Here is a 21,868-nt window from a genome sequence, read left to right on the forward strand (position 1 = left end):
CACTCGGTAAGGTGACACCTATCATCAATCCAGCCGCAACGGAGCTGGGGGGGGGGGGGGGGGCGCGTTGTGGAAACAGCAATGGTCATCATGCCAACTTACCAAGCACGCTGAATATGGTTACTGTCCAGTCGCACACATTATCCTTTTAATGTACATGTACGAGAAAGTTATTTATTCTCATCATATTATGAGCAAGTTTCAAAACTTTACTTGCACTGTATTGTCACCTAAATTGTTTTTGCGGTGGTGCTGTGGGGTGGAGTGGGATGTAGGCGGCTAGAAAAGTCCAATCAAATCGAATCATAAACAGTATTGGTATCAGCCAAACGTATACAAAAAATTATTACATTTGTGTACATTTGACATCTTTGCACATTTTACATTTTTGCACATTTTATCTCTGACAGTATATTTTGAAATTTGTATATCTATATATTTGTATTTTTCAAACTTCTTGTTCAATTTCGTGTTATTAATTACCAGCAGTATTATAACATGAAGCAAACATGTAGTATTATTTAATGGGATTCGTAGGTAGCTACATTTTATACAGTATAAAACTAATTCACAATGTGCATAATTCTTTGCCGTTTGTTAATGCACCGGCAGATCAGGTTCCATGTATGTTTTTAAGGCCTATTCGATGGAACAAACAGGAGTGACACGGATCTGCAAGAGGATTATGCTGTTATGATACGGGATAGCCATCAGTTTTTGCTCGTAGTCTGCAATCCCATAATGCCTAGACGAGATCCGTTTTGAAAACACCGGAACTTATAATGTTTGAAATATCACTTAAAAAGATTGCAAAAAGTTCGCAGACTCAGACTCTGTCCTAAATTCTGATTGGTTAGTCATTCGAACCTTCTGTCTCTCCCTTTCTCTGAATCAATCAAACCGACAGCGATGTGTAGGTCTCGCTGAGCTAAATACGTGTTTTTAGGAAAAGAATGTCATCACAGATTATTGGTTGACTCTTATTTTGGTTTTTATCGGCACTTTCAATACATTAATGCTATATCACAGTTTAGGAAATTGGAGCTAAGTGCCAAACCCGCTGCTATTAGATCCTCGGCCCTTGCATTTCGAGTCAGACACTCTAACTGTGCCAACATTAAATAAAAACATTGAACACTAAATAAAATAAAGGCGAAATGAAGAGGCGACGAATGGTAGTCCTACATATCATTCGGAATAATACACTTTCTAACGACTATGAATGACTGCGACACACAGGGACATCTCTACAATTTTTTTTATTTTTTTTCCAACTAGTATATGAAAAAGACTACAACAAACAAGTGCATATTCAAATTTGTGAAACGTAACTTAGTGGAATAATCACGTAACAACCTACTTATTTTTCATCAAGTTTAGGTCAGTGAGATAATTTTCTAGGACACCAGTATCCATTTCTCCAGGACATTAAACAAACGCCTTCAAATAATATGTAATTAGAATGCTAACTAAGGAAATAGAAATGAAACATAAGAGATTACTAGAAAAGTTAAAACTATTTCCTATTGGCACATTGAAATAAGATATTTTGTTTGCGACAGGAATCAGGAATTAACTCGCTCTGCAATGGTGACAATTCCGCAACTCATGTTTGACTATCCTCGCACACCCCTGCCCTGCCGCAAACGTATCCAGCTCTCATTTCTCAAGATCATTTACTATAATACCAAGTCAGTGTATCTATGTTCTGATATCTCCGATTCCTTCATTTAGTGCCTAGTCATAGATATGTAATACATTACAAGCTGGTACAACTGGACAGGACCCAATCAAATTAGAGTTAGACATTGTTATAATTCTTCATGTAAATGTTCGGGCTGGTTATCGGCCCCATGCAGATCAAAGGCGTGAGCTGCAGCGAACTGTCCCCCATCGGAGATCTTTGCTATCAGATACATGCCGATGCTGTCAATAACTTTGTTGACAATGTTCTTTTTCAGTGTTAGCCTCTCCTTCCCAATCGGCCCCACGTTGGCTGCAGAAAAGTATGAAATTGAAATAATAATAAAACTCAAAATACTTCTCTTCCTCGTCGAGTAACGCACATTTGCATACCACAGATTTGTTTTTCTCACTCGATATTTTTTATATAAAATAATGTGCACATAATAGTTAATGGAATAGAATCATAGGTATCTTTTCTGTAAACATCTGCCTTCCGATTATGTGCAGTGTTAAGACTCTATGGTCACAAACAAAGTAACAGAAAAAGCACAATCAGCATGTTGTGTAAAACTTAACAAACAATTTAATCAAAGTCGTACATGAAAATGTGAGAGAAACTTATAATATCATGAAGTGACTCCAAATTAATCCTTATAAAGGTCTACAAAATTCCTAAATGAATGGAAAGTCAATTATAGATTTCAAAACCGGAAATGTACTGGTCTTCCAAGAACCGTGACGTTGTCAAGATGGCATTGTCCAGAATTCCTTCGAATAAGTTATAGCAGTCCGAGAATAATATTATCATCCAATTAATGAATACTTTCTATTTCCACTTAAATCGAAACAAATGTTTTTCTTCTCGAATAATATATAAGTACAACATAAACCACGTCTGCAGACTTACAACAGGAACACAAGAACTGTGAATGACTCCAAAATCGGAATGAAAATGTTTGTTCATTTCTCTCTTTATAAACACTGTCTATTGCGACCGTATTTCGCAAGAGACCAAAAGCAACTCATTTTGAGTTGAACTGGCCTATTCATTTGGCCTAGCCCAACCAATGGGAAGTTACACAATTATTCTAGAAACATCGAAAGCACATCATCCACTGAAAACGTAAGCCATATGCGCCATTTCAGTCTTATTATTAAGATTATTATTATTAATTGTCAAAACATACGTAAATATCCCAGCTCAACATAAAATTGCCGACATCCCACCCCACCCCCAATTAAATGGTCAGTTCCTTATCGTAGATGAAATTTCTATGTGTATATAAATTGTTCTATAAATTGTAATCTAAAAACTGCAACCAAATTGGTATGATTATGTTTACAATATAGTGTATGCCTTGTGAAAGACTGTGCTTGCGTTAGATAGTTTGCTGATAAAAATAGGGAGTGCTGACATGGAAGCCAACACATTACTAGCTACGCTATTGATGTAATAGGCAGGAAAATTTGGAGTGGGATGCAATCACTCAGGCAACATATTTATCAGAGAGGGCCAGTTAACATAAAACGCACTTTCTCAACAAATGAGAAAATATTTAGCGGACTAGAGAAATTAAGTAAACTTCAAACAGAAAACAACTGCTCTTCTGAAAATCTAAGGATGATTTGCAGTCTTACAAAGGAATACATGTACTTAACACATTAGCATAAACTAGTAAATAACTGAAAATGCTATGGCTATATTTTTTAATCCTTAATTTTTTCCAAAAGTTGGATTTGGCCCGAATATCTTTCACAACATCCGATTTTGCCACCACATTGGCATACATGACAAGTGTCGAACATGTGAATAGAGGGTCGTAAATATAACTATAACATTAAAAAATGTTTGTGCCAAATACAATTGTTTTGTAAAATAAAGACAGTAATAGTTTTTTCAATTACTTTGTTGTTAATACCATTCATTTCGTTACAGAATTACTCGGGAATTTCCGTAATTCCTAACTGACGGAAACTTCCAAAATGCCGGTAGAGTGAAAACATACAGTTGTATGTACCACCGGAATAAATAACTGCAGTAAATCGGTTTGCCGGTAATGACTTCTATATATCTCTTATGTCACGTGTTTAGGCTCAAAAAACAGTAACATAAGAAAGAATGAAAACAACAAGCTTTAAAAAAATATAATAATTTATTTTCCTGGAAAAATTCTGTAAAAATGAGAAGAAAAAAAAAAATATGAACTTACTGTTTTAAGAATCAAATCCAAGATAATCCAAGAATAATTCACGAAAAATTTTTTGAAGCCCTAATAACAAAATGTTTTTATGATTTCAAGTTCGAGTCCCGACGAAGAATCCAAGATGGAAGACGATGACGTATGCTGTAACAAGTAGTGTTGAAATCTACAGTTCCTTGTAGAAACAAGAATTATCACTCCGGTTTTAAAAAGATGAATAAATTTTTATAAAAACTGGCCTTATTCAGCTATTTCACATGAGTACACGTATTTTCCAGGAAAAAATAATTAATCTTTCTGAATCCAAGTAATTTGAAATAACTCCAATCCAAGTAATTTAAAATAAATCGAAACAGGCACAACAAGTTCCTTGTAGAAACAAGGATTATCACTCCGATTTTGAAAAGCTGAATAAATTTTTATAAAAGCTGTTCTTATTCAGCAATTTCACACGAGTACACGTATTTTCCAGGAAAAAATAATTAATCTTTTTGAATCCAAGTAATCTGAAATAACTCCAATCCAATTAATTCGAAATAACTCCAAACAGGCACAACATACAACTTCCAGTGTAAGAAAAAGCCCAACTTCTACTGAGAGTAACTCTCCAAAACAAAGGTTATATCGTATTCTAAAACGTAAAAAGAGGGGTCACGTGATCATGTTCTAGAAACTCGTGGAAATTAGGTACTTGTTAACGATCACGTACACCCAGTTTGGTCCTGACGAAAACCAATCATTTTACTCTAAGAAATATAAAAATAAAACTTGTTTACGTGTTTGCCACTACGCTTGAATCCAGGTCATGATCTAGATCAACACCTGTTTGTTTACAAAACGAACAGTCAAGATCAAACTATTTCCTGTGAAAGGTATATCTCTAGTGAATAAATTTACATTACAACTGCATGTAATAAAAATTTAGAAAAAATTTAAAACTGACAAAGAATTAAATTGAAATAAATATACATTAAATCAGATATAATTAAATCAAATATACATAACATATACAATTAGAGTACTTAATTGATTCATTAGAATAACATCAATAGACAAAATGTTATTTCAACAGTAAAATCTTAATAATTTAGTATATGGTTCGATCTCATTTCTCCATCATACGATATAGCTGTTACCTTACCATTTTCCATTTGGCGATTCATTCGATTTCTTTCCTCGTCAAGGACGTCAACTGTCTTCGCTGCCTCAATTTCCTTCAGTATGTGTACGTAGTAATTTGCTAAACTGACAAAAACAAGAGACGTTTCAAAAATGATCGATGCGTTTATAATACAATTTTTTCATCGTTTATGAAAAATATATAATCCTAGCCAAATTGCTCAAAAGAAATATGAAATTATTCTCAGAAATATGTTAGAGAATTGTGACGACTCTCATGGCTAGATGTGGACTTTCACAAAAGTAGCTGAATGGTTACTTATAATTGTTTTTTAGCGAAATTTATTATTCAGAAATTAATTACACATCGGAAAGATTAAAGATTATATTTCTAGAGAGTACTGTACCGTCAAATATACATGTCGCATAGATTTTCTAGCTATTACAAATCAGCAGAAGGCTGGCTAACTCGAGTAACTTTGCTTGAATATAAAATTTAACTGAGTATCTTTCTTCATTAGTGTGTATCTTAGAATTGTCCTTTAGTACCGATTGAAACATGTACAAAGACTGCCAGACCAGGATTAATCTTATAATTCTATAGATATGGCATAATTAAGAAATTAGTATTTACTCCTTTTCCTTTTTTTCTTTCTTCGACAGCTTCACTGCTTCTTCAACAACATGTTTCTGATTAATAAAAGACGATTACAAACTTTTTTAAATAATGTAAATTGCCGTCATCGAGGCGTTTATCTCTTCAGTGTAAAATATACCATGAAATTATTCAGTATCACAAACTCACTTCATAAGATTTTTTTTTAAATAATTATTATTAAAAAGAACGATTACGCCATATTTTCGAATATGTACAAATCGAGCAAATTTCATCGAACAATTTGTTTCAAATTATTTTGCTACATTTATCAATATAACTCTAATTTAAAGAACACTTACTCGATAAAAAGTATTATAATTAAGATAAAAGCAATGTAGTATATTTATGAATATTTAGTGATTACAATAATTAATCTAATAAATATTTGTATATCCTTTCCTACTTTTATTAACATTAAATTTTACTAGAATTTAAACAGGGAAAATCCCAAGTGTGTATAAACTCATTTAAGATCTGTAATATACTTTATATTTAATTATCGATGCAAGATCTACCTGCTAGAGTCTTTTATGAAATAATCTGAAATAAGGAAAGTGTGGAACTAAAAATAACTTACAAGATCGCTCCCATCGTAGATTGTCTGGATGTGTTTCTCTATCAGCTCATCGAATGGCTTAAGGACCCCTGCCTAGCATGGAAAAGAGGAGTTTATTTGTAAAGCTTCCAACCCAAAACCCAAACTCATCGTATATTTTTTTGCATAATGTGTGTCATTTATTTTCATGTGAAAATAATACAAGCAATAAATGAATTGGATAGAATTGCTTTGACAGTAATGTTTCTCAGTTAGTGAATTTATATTATATCTAGTCTTTTCGTTCTCCCTCTTTCACTTGGATCTGTCACACTATTTAGGTTTAGTCTTTTCGTCTCGCAAATCATTAGAAATAATAATAATAATAATAATAATAATAATAATAATCGCAATAATAATTGTAAGAATAGGAATTTTTGTCCCAGGCAAGTTCTCTCTCTCTCTCTCTGTCTCTCTCTCTCTCTCTCTCTCTCTCTCTCTCTCTCTCTCTCTCTCTCTCAGATTTAAATATATCCAAGTCATTTTAACCATCCGGGCTCAGTCTATGCGTCCATTTTGTTCCTAATTCTTTTACTGTATGATTTTTATATAGAAGCGAGTAAAAATTGTTTATTAAGGCGCGATGATTACAGGTGTTTTCATTATATTGTTAATAGTACATAGGCACTGCAGTCTAAAATAAAGTTTGATTCAAATACACAAACAAGAAATAAATTAGCGACTCGTATGGCTGAGACCTAAAAATTTATGACAGCCCAGTAGTGCTGTTCAATGTACGTCTTTATATTTCAGACATCGGTTTAGAAAAGTATGCAGACGTGAGGCTTTCACATCACAGCTTGAAATTTATGTCTTGAGTAATCGTTAACCTAGAAATGTAGCATATATGTAGGGATTTATTTTTTTTTGTTTGCTAAATCTACAGGCTGACTATATGTTTTAAGCAAAATGTCGGTTCTTCATTATCTAAGGACATATACATTTAATATTTATCAGTTGTTTTGCATCCAGATTGAAACTGTAAGGTTATTTAGTTCATGAGGTCGTTTGGGTTTGATATTTTATTGGTGGGTTGCTGGGTGGGTAGTAACGGCACTTGTAACACAGTATTGGCTATATCATGCAGAAGTAATAAGAGCTAAGTGTCTTTCCATGGATCACACTGTGGCAGACGATACTGACTCGCTTGGGCGGGCATTGAACATGCGACTGTTGGATTGCATCCGAGGCTCTAGCACCTGAACTACTTCGGCTGCCGTGGATATGATTAGATTAACGAATAATGAAATCAAAGAAATAATTGCAGTATTTGTTTAAAAAGGAATTATTTACTTTTGGTTTCAACTGGAGATTTTGCATTTTACATATTTCAAACTAAAATCAAGTTTTAATTCAACATCAGATACACTCTAAGTCGTCACAAGCATCCACCTTGAGAAACTGATAAATTTGGGTCCTTAGTCGTCACAAACATCCACCTTGAGAGACTGATAAATTTGGGTCCTTAGTCGTCACAAACATCCACCTTGAGAGACTGATAAATTTGGGTCCTTAGTCGTCACAAACATCCACCCTGAGAGACTGATAAATTTGGGTCCTTAGTCGTCACAAACATCCACCCTGAGAGACTGATAAATTTGATTCCTTAGTAGTCACAAGCATCCACCTTGAGAGACTGATAAATTTGGGTCCTTAGTCGTCACAAACATCCACCTTGAGAGACTGATAAATTTGGGTCTTTAGTCGTCACAAGCATCAACCTTGAGAGACTGATAAATTTGGGTCCTTAGTCGTCACAAGCATCCACCTTGAGAGACTGATAAATTTGGGTCCTTAGTCGTCACAAACATCCACCTTGAGAGACTGATAAATTTGGGTCTTTAGTCGTCACAAACATCCACCTTGAAAGACTGATAAATTTGGGTCCTTAATCGTCACAAACATCCACCTTGAGAGACTGATAAATTTGATTCCCTAGTCGTCACGAGCATCCACCTTGAGAGACTGATAAAATTGGGTCTTTAGTCGTCACAAGCATACACTTTGAGAGACCGATAAATTTGGGTCTTTAGTCGTCACAAGCATCCACCTTGAGAGACTGATAAATTTGGGCCCATAATGTTCCAGTTATCATAAATGTCATCATTCTTCCAGTCTAACTCAAGTTTGGAAGGAAGGAAATTATTTGTTAAGAAAGCCATCTGATATAAAATTTTCTTTGAAATATCACGATGTTAGGTTTAAATGACGTTCAAATGTTCAGTTTAGAATTAAGAGGTGCCACCCCTTAATTTAGTCAGTGAAGTCGCTCGTAGTTTAGTTCCTTTTAGGGAGCCCATCAGAAATAATGATGTGATACATTCGACAAATTCCGTCAGTTACTAATCTAATAACATCGTCAGCACGTGGCGCACAAATTGATTGAAATGAAGAGGCATACCCGCTCTTCTAAAGTGGATGTGAGAAGAAAAAGCATGTATTGGATAAAAATACGACTCGGTTTATATTGGTGATTAGCTGGGCGCTAGAATATTTTAAAGGACGAACGTGTACTGAATACAATTCGACATAAATTGGTGGTGACTTCCTTTGTTAGAAACGGTGACGTCATCAAATCTTGTGTTCCGGCTTTCGACTGAAATCGGTTAACCCACGTACACATGTGAAAATAGGCAGCTGTTAGTAACATTTTTATAAGTCTTTGGTATGACTCGGTCGGGGATCAAACCCACGACCTCACGCATCCGAGGCGGATGCTCTAACCACTAGGTCACCGGAGCGGTAAATGGGTGAAGATAAAATAGAGCATATATGGGTTTGGCTGGCCAAAATTGGTCAATAATAAAGTTCAGATTTTGATCAAAAGAATCTCTTGAGAGCTTAAGCTAGTTGTAACTGAAAAAAGAAACATTGTTTTATTACTGGAATTTAAGTCCTTTAACAGACTTGAGTTTGGAAAACTCGTTACTAAAATTATCATCTGAGTATCAGGTGCGGAATTGAAAGCACATGTTTCAAACATACGTAGATCCAGAAAATTCCGGCTCATATGATTTTCTCTGCACAGAAGCTGTCATCCAGGATGCATCAATACTGATAAATATAGGATTGATCATGAGCACTAAAAAATTTAAAGTTACTGAATTTTGAATATCATGGTGTTTGCATAGGTTTCCAGTGGAAACTGAATTAGTACAGTGAATCCTTTAAGGCGTAGCACGTAACTCGCATCTTGTTTATGCGATTCAAACAGTTTGTACCTCAAGATTTTTGTACCGAATAACACAGCCAAGTTGTTAGTGTATGAATTGGATCTAAACGTGAGTAGTAGAGTATTAAATTTAGAAAATTTAAACTTGCTTTCTGGTTACTTTGGAAAGTATTCAGGAAGAGAAAACATTAAGTCATTAAGTGGCAACGTATGGAAAATGCATACCCCACCCCCACCCCTTTTAAACACACGCTCTTTTCAACACCTTAGAAAGACAATTGCATACAAATATCAGTATACTCTGTTACACAGTTTATCACAGTTTATCAGTACTATACACTACCCTATTCAGTATCTTTCAAATACCAGTATCCTTTATTCAATATGTTAAAAATACCAGTATACTCAGCTATAACACTAGTATAGTAACACAGGTATAGATACTAATTATCAGCCTAGAGACTCTCCACACGCATTTCCTTCTAACTTTCGCGTACTATTTGAACTCTAAGAATAAGATAACAGAATAATCTGCCAGTGTCAGTATGCTATACTCGATATTTGCAACTAATATTATGTATTCTATTCAATAGACCATTTCACGGTTATTATCTCCCCTTGAAAACTCCAGATTGTGACTCGGTGCAACTCACTTTCGGATAGTACAATCAATAAAGAGTGATGATGTAGATCAAGAAAATGTGACAGACCGCTCACATTCTGCAAGAAAGATCGATATATCAATATTTGATCAATTGTTTTAACATCTTTGTTTTCACTAACTTGCGCTGTTCCCAGCTTTCAAATAAATGTTCTCTGCCCATTTCACGTGGGAGGTCGCGGGTTCGAACCCCGGCCGAGTCATACCAAAGACTTACAAAAATGGTACTAACAGCTGCCTCGCTTGGCGCTCATCATTAAGAGGTTAGTGCTATGACTGGTCGGCCTGGTGTCAGGATAATGTGATTGGGTGGGACATCATGCTACATATCTGCTGCATGATGCCCCAGTACTAGACATCACTAGAAACTGCAACTCTGCAGACATCACAGCGATATGACTGAAAAATTATTAATGCTAAGTTAAAAATATAAATCACACACACACAAACACACACACACACACACATACATACACACACTCTGCCCATTTCAAAACTGCATTATCTTTCCGTTACTACCTAATGCTCTAGTTTGTGTTTTTTGATCGTGCAAAAGTGGATCGCTACGTAAAATAGTGTTATTGTAATCTCGCTTGAAAAATAATGAAAATATGTTTATTTTTTACAGCCTTAATTATTGCAGTTGCTGGAGGTTGAACGACAACGAGAAAAAATTCTAACTTCTTAAGATTCTTTTATTATTGATTTAGACTGTTGCATTTTTATTAATGTTCATTATATTTTTTCATGAAATACCTTGAGTTATATCTAGGAAGGATATATTTTTTTAAAATGCACAAGTGTCATCCACGACTGAAAAGATAGGCGCACGTACAAGTCTCCTTGACGATTATTTTAATTTTATTTCCTTGAACGGTTGGAATTTTTAGAGTATACAATATAGAGAAATAGCGATGTTAGACACTATGCATGTATAGGACATGTGTGGCTCTCATCTATCCGCCTGTCTCTCTGTATGTCTGTCTGTCTCATTTCATCTGGTGCATGGGTATGTATATGATTGAATGAATGTGTGTTCGCATACGTATATTACATAAGCATATTTCTGGTTAAAAACGAGTATATAATGACGCTAAGATAGAAAGAGTGACTGACAGATAAAGACAACAAATATGAGTATATGCGAGTATCCATTTATTACTGACTTTAAGAGCATGTTCTTACAAACAGTCTCTTTTTTAAATCATACTGTTTTTAATTTTACATCCGGTCATGTGGATCAAAATTGATTTAAAAGGCAAACCAAAGCAATGGGACGGAATCTGTGAAATAATTGGATCTCTTAGATTTACATATTTGATGCAAGGAAAGTTAAACAGAATTAAACTAATTCTAAGAAGTTAGGCTGTTGCATATAAATTTGCTGGTGGCAATCAGAAATGTTGTCCAGAACCCCTAGAAAATTTGATAGTTATTACAACATGTCAGCATAAGCAAAGAAAAATCATGCTGAAAGTTATTGCATGCACCGTCCGATACGTGATGTTTCGAATTTGAGAAAACCAGCGAGGAATGTCAATAATTAAATATTAGACTGAATGAATGCATGGCTATATTTGACTGGACATAGGAAGAAAAAATATGGTTGTGAGTAAATACTTTTTTTGATTGTTTAAAGATGGGAGAACCCCTCCCCTCCCACCAAAACGAAAATGAAACAAAAAAAGTCTTTGAGCATGTTAATTAATCTGAATATTGTACGCTATTTACACCCAAATATGAATACATATTCCATCCTCATTAATGTCACTTCTTTATCTTTATGATAGCTAATTGCTTTGTTAAGTTCCTCTCAATACATTAATATACTTTGCTCCATTTTAAAAAACTTTACTGGTTTAAAATATTCAGCATTACAGCCAAAAATGTGCAATAAATGTTTAAAATCGGAGAGCAAAGTGAAATGTTCCTACAAATGTATCTGAAATTATCGATAAGGAATCTATATTATCTGCTATAAGATAAATATGGACCGTGTATTTAATTTAATTATTTGATATCATTAACGTATGGACAGTAAATATTATTTAATTATCTGATATAATGTAAGTATGGACACCGAATATAATTATCTGATATAATGTAAGTATGGACACCGAATCTAATTATCTAATGTAATGTCTATAATTATTCTCCTAGAATGAACAAAAGATGTTAGACATATATAATTTATTCATTGGTTTAACCATAATGATCTGTAGCACTGCTAAGATTCCTTTCTTTGTTGACTTTATGTTTCGCTAACCAAGCGTAAAACGGTGCGAAATTCTGAACTATCCTGAACTCGGAATTTTATGTGGGTATGTGCAAGGGATCTAAGGGAGATAATTTTAAGCGCTACGATCAGTAACTCGGGAAATACCAGTATAGTTTATTCAATGCAGATAAATACAAGTATTCTTTATTTAATAACTTAGAAATACCAGTATAGTAATCCTCATCATTCAATGCTCTGATTTTTCACAGTTTGTGCTTCAAGTACAAATAAAAATTACCAACCAGAGATTTTCCTCCACGCGTATTAACGTCTGAATATCGATACTATGAGAGTAACACACCCACTCAGCAGCCAATTGCAAACTTTACGTTCTGCCCCTCCCTCCACACCCGACGTTAGACGTTAGAGACGGATGAATTTGTGTTTTCAGGAGGAACAGGAAATCAGCAATATATTCATCTTTTATTCCCTCAAGAGCTTTCGCATGATCGTCATGGATACGTTTAAGATATTTCATTAAACTTTCAATGTATTTTGGTAAATACGGAATTTGATATCATTCTTATGCAAATTACGCCATCGTTGATAGGGAGAGATACAAAACACATTTACAAAACTGATATAATTTTTTTAATAAAAAAAAACAAACATTGACAGTCCGAGCGTAAACAAGACAACCAATCTGGGTAGAAATGCCCTCGCTCAACACAAGACTTCGCCATCTTCGCAAATTACTTGCGAAAATACGCAAATTCATTGAATTAGCGTATGTTATAAAACGTGCATCAGTATATTCATACATTGCATGACGAGTTCAATACAATTAAAACAATGTATGCTTTTATATAAAGAAAATGTATCTAAGTGTGTCAGTCTATTTTGATACATTGTATAAAGTATTCCGTTTTAACCTTTCACGAATCTGGAATAGTTCGAACTATATTAAGGTCTGTTTGCATGCGACATGAAGTTCATTTTCATTTCTTAAATATCAATTATCAGCAAATAATTTATATGCCAATAATTTATATAAGAGTATGACTTTGAAGTTTCCCCCTAAACGGTTTTGTAGATCTTATTAACTTTTATTAATCTAATATCTTCTATCCTTGTTTGCTGTGTATGTTTTGTCCATCACTTTCTAAGTTTATTTTTCGTCTGACCTAAGAAAAAGAGTTCTCTAAGGAACTTAACAACTTACATTCAGCTTTAATATTCAAACAAAAATGGGATTTAAATAAATATTTCATTCCTGGACTTACGCATCAAAAATTATCTGGCCCCCATATTTCTGCTGCTATTAATAATATATTATACATGTAACTATCTTAATTTCAACAACAAAAATTGTCCGAAAGTCATCAAAGACATAAAACTCAATATTTATTTTAAGATTGCATCGAGAGTGATAACAATTGTAAAGGACGACTATACACAGGAATAGTGGCTGGCAGAATTACGTCAGTATCGTCGCAGACAAAACTACCATTTGGAAAATATCATGGAACATTTAAAGCGGAAATTAATGAACCGATCAAGGGAGATAACCATAAAAACATTAACAGATTATCAAATGTGATTCCATTACTTGCAAATTACAACCCACGAGATATTAATAGGTTCCCCGTGGTACGGATATTTACTTCTTCGCAATGAAAAAAATGAGATTTTCGTTTGTAAATTATAAAGATATTCTTATATTATCCATCCATCCATTCATACATACATCCATACATACAGCTACGGTGGTCTAAGTGTTTAGAGCGTCCGCTCGGATGCAGTAGGTTGAGGTTCAAACCCCCGCCGAGTCATAAAAAGGTTAAGAGATTAGATACAGAGTTAGTGAACTTATAACAATGATATGTTCGTAATCTTTTCTTTAAATTTATTTGTCTGTTTGTGTGTACGTGTGTGTACGAGAGAGACAGAGAAGATTAAGGGTGAGAGAGTATACCTGACGGTGAAGATATCCCCCCTTTAGACGCCTGAGACCTGTTTTCTCCCCGATAAAGCTCAGAAGACTGTTCACGTTAATCTCACCACCGAACTGGAAGAAAAATAAATAACCCCTGTTCAAATTGTTCTCTTTCTTATATATATATATATATATATATATATATATATATATATATATATATATATATATATATATATATATATATATATATATATATATATATATATATATAGATAGATAGATAGATAGATAGATAGATAGATATTCACGACCAGCTTAAGTTTTTCCCATGGAAATTGATTATACTAAACTGTTCCAGATATGGACTTCGTCAAAAGCAAGTCAACTGAATCCTTCTTGGAAGGATGTTTTTTAGCATTGGTCTTCTCTGGTGGCACGCAACCCTACAACTTGTAATCATATCTTTGTTCAACCCTTGTGTTTCAATGAAAATAGGGTTTATATTAAAATGACCTTTTGAAAAATATGCCATGAACATTTAGTCACATTTCTAGATAAAATGTTGGGTCCCCGATTGGCCGAGTGGTCTAAAGCGCTCTCCGTCACGGATCACTGCCCGGGTTCTTCCTCCACCATTAATACCAACCGCCATGTAAAGCCTATCTTGTGCTGAAAAATGGCGTTAAACCCTATAACAACAACAGATACAATTTTGAGTTGTTCCATTTAAACATGGAATGACGTTTAAACATGAAATAATTACGAAACATTTTTTTTTCCATTTCAAGGATTTTAAAGAACACTATGCCTTTTTACATAATTTTTTCAGCGTTATGCAGTTTTAGAATCTACACCCCAGAGATGGAATCGTGTCTTTAAGAATATGGAACAACTATAACGCTTGAAAATGTAATCCCTATTGACACAGTGTAATACAACAAGCATAAAGAAATTTTGAAAAGGACCATAGCTAGACCGATTAAAGCAGTTTTGGAAATTGCAATTTAGAACCGATTTCCACTTATATTGGAACTGTTCTAAACTGCAATTTCCAAAACTTATATATATATATATATATATATATATATATATATATATATATATATATATATATATATATATATATATATATATACAGACTTTTCAATAAAAAATTGTCGATTATTTAAAAAAAGAAATTTCTTGTCAAATGTGGAAGAGCTTCATCAGATACTTGCAGTTCTTGTAAAGTAAATTCTGATTGAATCATCAACATTCGAATTAAGATTTTACAAAAAATTATGTGAACAATACCCGTTTTTGCTTGTCTTTGGAATCTTTGGAAAACCAGTAAAGAGCCGGAAACGTCTCAGCGTGAAATCTGAAATTTTTGGAATATTTTTAAAAATACTAGTTAAATAAGTATGTGTCCAAAGCTAGTACAATAAATGGAGGAATTTACCTGCCGCTAGCAAACAAAGTATAAACTTTTGGCATGGTTTCATAACACATTAAAGAAAGCAAACGATGTAAGCAAACATCAACAAAAAGGTAGTATAATACACATGTTCATACACTTAGTTGAGAAATTTATTTCGGGCTTTTAGACCCTCTTTTATTAAAATAAAAATTAATAACTTATTGGTTACGTCAAAAAAAAGTGGGATATTGACATTAAGACAGAATTTTGACTATCTGTGTAAAAGTCTTGTCATTTTAATCATTTGCTCTCAATATTTGACTGATCTGAGTTTCGTGTCTGTAATTTTATGTCATTGAATAAATGAACTGTAGAGTGACTAAGTGCTGCCATGAAGTATTATTTTAAAGTCCGCGGGGACATCACCCAAAGCTTGAAGTTAATTACCGAAGGGTGAAAGTAAATCGCTGTGACTCACTTTTTAATTCGTTGCATGGAGCTCAATCTAAATGCACACACAAAGGTTTATGATTGCATGTGTAACAATGTTCTTTATCTGAAGGCAATGCAAAAAATCTTTCCAGAACAAAAATCATAGCATTGTTTGCGTCACCGGCACGCCGCTGAAATGGTGATACCAGTTTCACATATTTGTGACATCGCAGTTATTTGCCCATGCAGCTTTCACAAAGCGTTTAGTAGATACAGAAAAAAACTAGCACCAAACAAAAACAGATCATCAGTGGTCGGCGTTAAATTTAATTTAAAAGGAAGTAAATTAAACTCCTATTTTCCAAGTGAAAACAATTCAGATAAAGAAACAATTTTACAATAGCAAAACAATTTTTTTTGGAAAGCAATCAATTCGCGTTGTTTATATTTATTTTTTTTAAACAAAGAAAGTTTATTCCTCTTATATAGCTAGAGAATCAACGGGGAGTAAATCTTTCTGGAATAAATTGATGGGGAATCTGATAATAACAATTAAGACGGAAGGGCTGCAATATTCTCGTTCGGTCAGAAAGAACGAGACATGCATAGTTATATTTTACACTTTTGCTTTACCGATAATAAAAAAAACATCATGGACTCGACTGATTTAATCGTTCTATCAAAAAGCACAAGTGTTTGTTTCGAAAACTGCTTAAGGAGGAAAATGTGGATCACCCGTGTGGTTGAACCTTCTTGGAAACAGTTTCCGTGAGAACAGCTACTGTAAATTTTAAAACTAAGAATACATCTTACTTGTTCAATGTTTCTTTGTCTTTCTTCACGTTGAGTCTTCCAAATAGAATCTGAAAAAATTGAGGCCACGGTGTATTACTTGAAGACCTTCAAAACGAATAGTATTGTATTGTATAGTAAATAGAATAGTATTGTATAGTAAATATAATAGTATTGTATAGTACATATAATAGTATTGTATAGTAAACAGAATAGTATTGTACAGTAAATAGAATAGTATTGTATAGTAAAGGCAGGTATTGTATAATAAATAGAATAGTGTTGTATAGTAAATAGAATAATATTGTATAGCAAAGGCATGTATTGTATAGTAAATAGAATAGTGTTGTATAGTAAATAGAATAGTGTTGTATAGTAAATATAATAGTATTGTATAGTAAAGGCAGGTATTGAATAGTAAATATAATAGTATTGTATAGTATTGTATAGTAAAGGCAGGTATTAGGAAATTTAAAAATAATTCATACAAGAGGGCTCGATTTTGAAGTGTATATAGATGGAAAAAATAAGGAATCGACGATTCGAACTGGATTTTTAATGATCCGAGCTCATTCCTTATTAACAGAATTTGCAATAACAAAAATTGAATAACAGATTACAATCAACGCAATGTACTTCCATAGCCAAAAGACTCTATTGACGATCGAAAACTATCACTTGCATTATATTGTAAAAAAAAAACAACAACAAAACAAGCATGGACAACGAAGTGGAAATATGCACGTCGAAACAAGCAGGGACAACGAAGTGGAAATATGCACGTCAAACAAGTATGGACAACAAAGTAGAAATAGACACGTCAAAAAAGCATGGGCAACGAAGTGGAAATATTCACCTCAAACAAGCATGGACAACGAAGTGGAAATATGCACCTCAAACAAGCATGACCAACAAAATAGAAATAGACACGTCAAACAAGCATGGACAACAAGTGGAAAACAAGCATAAACAACGAAGTAGAAATAGACAAGTAAAACAAGCATGGACAACGAAGTTGAAAACAAGCATGGACAACGAAGTAGAAATCGACACGTCAAACAAGCATGAACAACGAAGTAGAAATATTCACGTCAAACAAGCACGGACAAGCATGGACAACGATGTAAATCAAACAAGCATGGACAATGAAGTAGAAACAGACACGCCAAACAAGCATGAACAACGAAGTGGAAATATGCTCAACAAACAAAAATCAATGTCATACCTTGTATTCATTCTTATATATCTCAGCAACTTCTTCAAAATCATGCACCTCGTCATCTTGCACTGCACAAATAAGGAAATACACGAACTTGTACATAATGATGCAAAATGCGGTGAAGTCTTGGCAGCATTGTAACATATATTATATTTTTTAAAAATACTTAAATATTGCAAATGTGCAAAATGTGATTCGATAACTGAGAAGAGATGAAGAGAAAAGGTTTCCGTTATAATGATATTCTAAGCCTATCTAATTTTGTGTCGACCGGGTACCATAATGGAAGCAAACTTCTTAAAGCAACGTGCCCATATTTGTTGATGTATTATCTGTTCCTTCTGTCAAGCCATGCTAAAATTTAAATATAATTCAAACAAGCCCAGAAACAAACACAGGAAAGTAACCATATTTCTTGAAAACTTTACTGAACAAATATAAATAACCCACCTTCACCCAACATCGGCTGTGACATGAGACGATTGTATGGCTGCATTACACTGTTATGGAACATCCCGGGAGGAACTGGTGGGGTGGGGTGGGCGTCTATTTTTGTGCACGTACAGAAGTCCTTCTCCCCGTTACATATTGCTCCCATTATGACCCAAATCTATATGGGCTGTATGGGTATGTGCTGTGTTATAGACCCTCTTTTGTTCAATATTGCCTGTTCTAAAAGATCCTATTTATTCAATATTGCCAAATATTGCAATATAATTCAATAACACACACACACACACACACACACACACACACACTTAACTAGAATCGTTGTATATAAAGAGCGCTATGGAGTTGTCCGGCATGTACTAATTGACTTCGGATCGGCACTAAACACACGGAAGTCCAGTTTTGGACGCATCCAGGTGCACTAGGTATTAATTCTGGGAGATAAGACTATGCCAAAAGACCTGTCCGTTTATGACTGACATGTCCTAAACGACCTCCACTCCATTTTCTACTCCAACAAGTCATATACCGCCCTTTTATTCGAATATTACCTCCCCTATCCCCATTTCCCTCAGTAACCTCCTTTAATTTCGGCTGCCACTGTACGTCATTTGAAATTTGCAGCCAACTTTCTTAACGGAATTACGGTAGCTGCAGATAAATGACCCCCGTCAGACGTTAGTCAAGTTTAGTGTAAAGGTTAGTCTATCCGTGCATTGGCATCTGCATAGCGAAAACAAGAAGGATGGCGGTCTACTAAGATGTTGATAATTTTCCTTTTTGCAGGTGGTTTATGCCTCTATTTAAACTCACCATGATCATACAGCATAAGAAACTTGTAGAGTCCACCTGCCTCCGTAAATCCGGACAGATCTTTCGATGTCAACTCTAATGTGTATCTTCGTTTCAAATGACTAAAGTCGCCCCTCATTGCTTTGATAACTATATCGATGACTGTATCAGTTGTAATGTCGCCATCATAGCTTTAATAATAATAATAATAATAATAATAATGAACCATATGTACATAAAATGTGGAATTCATAAATAAAAATTACCATTGCCTGTAAGAAATTATGGTGTGTACTTGAATTTTCAATTTGAATGTACAATGACAATGTTCAAGGTATTGCAGAAGAAAATGTTGCATAACGTTCAATATATATGTGTGTGTGTTTGGGTGGGTGAGTGGGTGGGTGTGGGTGGGTGTGGGTGTGTTTGTGTATGTGTGTGACATTTTTATTTATATTTTCTCACTTAAGATAAATGCAGTCTCATGTAGAAAACATCATTGTCGTGAAAAGAAATCGGAAAATGAAGTTCAAACTGGACAACGTCATATTTAGTAGACGACATGTCAATAAAACTAACAATCTGTTACTTTTAATAGCTGTATTAAGTGTCAACAAGTGTGGCAAATATTCGGTATCTGTTTTTTGGAACATTTATCACTGCAAAATATTTGAAGGTGACATATGAATTATTCCACGATCCACGCCCAACTGTGCACGGAAAAAATAAAAGTGTACCAAGAATAAGAACAGCAGAAAAGCGTGGTAGCATTTAGTAGTGGTGAAGATGAGAATCCTGGTACACACATGGAACATTTGTAAAATTAAACACATTTACAAATATCAGGAACGAGACTGGGTTGCTGTGTTTCTTCTGCCTGTTTTAAATTAGTTTTAAAAAAGATATATTTTTATCACAAAAGTCACAGTATTTCAAAAACTTCCATCTTTGGGACTACGTAAACGACAATCAGTTCCGAAATAAATGATCAAGATATACCATATACGATGCGTGGATACCTTTTCGGGACAGCACTTCCAAATTCATAGTAGGCTATGCCAGGGAATTGCTTCAACTTAAACACATCCAATACCGTTGCGTCATCCGTTTTTGCGAAAACTACATCTTTGTTTGACTCCAAAACCTGTGAGGCCGCCAAAAACTTGTAATAAATCCGCTTACATAACTTGCAGTCTGTAAGGCAACATGAAATTTATTTCATCATTGCAGTTAAGCAGAAATTTCAAAATAAATGATGGAATGCTAGTTACAAGAATTCATTGGACAACGTGTGGGATTTGACAAAATATAAAAATATTGTCCCATCTAGCATATAAAGTAGTCTGGGGGTGGGTTGATTCGTTGTTATCCATTAAAGTTAAAGTGAAAAATCCAATCTCGTCTAAATGGTCCATACAATTTGCACTTGGCTTCCTTATTTCCCCTGAGAAGAAAAAAAAAACATGGGAGAGTATACGGAGTCTCACAGGTGGCATTGTTGCAGAGTGAAAGTGATATTACTTGAGAGATGCTTACCTTTTTGTGTTACATAGAAAATGACACAGGTTCTGTTTTTGATTATCTGGAAAGGAAACAAAAAGCTCTAAACATAGTCTCCTCTGATAATATTGACTCCAATTTCGTTGAGTAACATACATACATACATACATACACACACTCATGCATACATACATACATACATACATACACACACACACACACACACACACACTCATACATACATACATACATACATACATACATACATACACACACACACATACATACATACATACATACATACATACATACATACATACATACATACATACATTGTAGCAGACAGAGAGGCAGACATAGACACTGATATATACAAACGCATATGCACAGAGAGAGAGAGAGAGAGAGAGAGACAGAGACAGAGACAGAGAAACAGAGAGAATGTGTGTAAAAGCAAAATTTGTAGAAATATGAACGCGACATTTTAGATTGCATTCCTACCTGGTCAAAGTTTGATTTATCAACTTGTAGCACTTCTCCCACAACCGCCTGCAGAATCAGTCCTACGATAGGGAGCGTCAGAATCATTTTATGAAAATTTCCGTCTACTACACTTTGTATAGTAGAATTATTTGATACACAAAAATCCGAGTAAAGGTTGAGAAACGTTGCGCCGAAATCGATTTTATCAATCAGTGAGACACGTGGCGAAAAAAGAAATCTCCGTTTTGGTCGATACACAACAGATGTCACACGCGATTGTTTGCAAACTATATAATAGGACGATCATTTTAGCGACGTTTTAGTTACCTACTTTTCTTGGCATTTTTTAAAAGTGAAATTATTTCAAAGGTTTTAGAGAATGACGAGAATATAATTTCTTAACGTTTTAGTGAAATGCTACTATTTCGTTTATAGAGAAATAGTGAAATTAATTTGCTAACATACTCGTACAAATTGAAAATAAATGCCATTTATTTCCGTCTCGTGTATAAAGATTTTTGTTTCTTTCATACGGATATTAACATTCAATCT

The 21,868-nt window shown here is 34.2% G+C and overlaps 1 protein-coding gene across 1 annotated transcript; it reads right to left on the minus strand.

The window, feature by feature from the left end:
• Nucleotides 1–1,244: 1,244 nt before the first annotated feature.
• LOC149787405 (uncharacterized) lies at nucleotides 1,245–21,518 on the minus strand. Its single transcript, XM_089978377.1, has 12 exons — nucleotides 21,335–21,518; nucleotides 20,870–20,915; nucleotides 20,353–20,527; nucleotides 19,355–19,524; nucleotides 18,098–18,159; nucleotides 16,894–16,943; nucleotides 15,543–15,609; nucleotides 14,286–14,378; nucleotides 6,242–6,313; nucleotides 5,641–5,696; nucleotides 5,029–5,132; nucleotides 1,245–1,996 (listed from the first exon to the last, which is right to left on the minus strand). The coding sequence occupies exons 1-12, from the start codon at nucleotides 21,419–21,421 to the stop codon at nucleotides 1,812–1,814; spliced, it is 1,167 nt and encodes a 388-aa protein (XP_089834503.1). The 5' UTR covers nucleotides 21,422–21,518; the 3' UTR covers nucleotides 1,245–1,811.
• Between the last annotated feature and the right edge of the window lie 350 nt (nucleotides 21,519–21,868).

The sequence above is a fragment of the Sinohyriopsis cumingii genome, chromosome 12 (genome assembly GCF_028554795.1).
Source record: "Sinohyriopsis cumingii isolate HCF-2022 chromosome 12, ASM2855479v2, whole genome shotgun sequence".
Lineage (NCBI taxonomy): Eukaryota > Metazoa > Mollusca > Bivalvia > Unionida > Unionidae > Sinohyriopsis > Sinohyriopsis cumingii.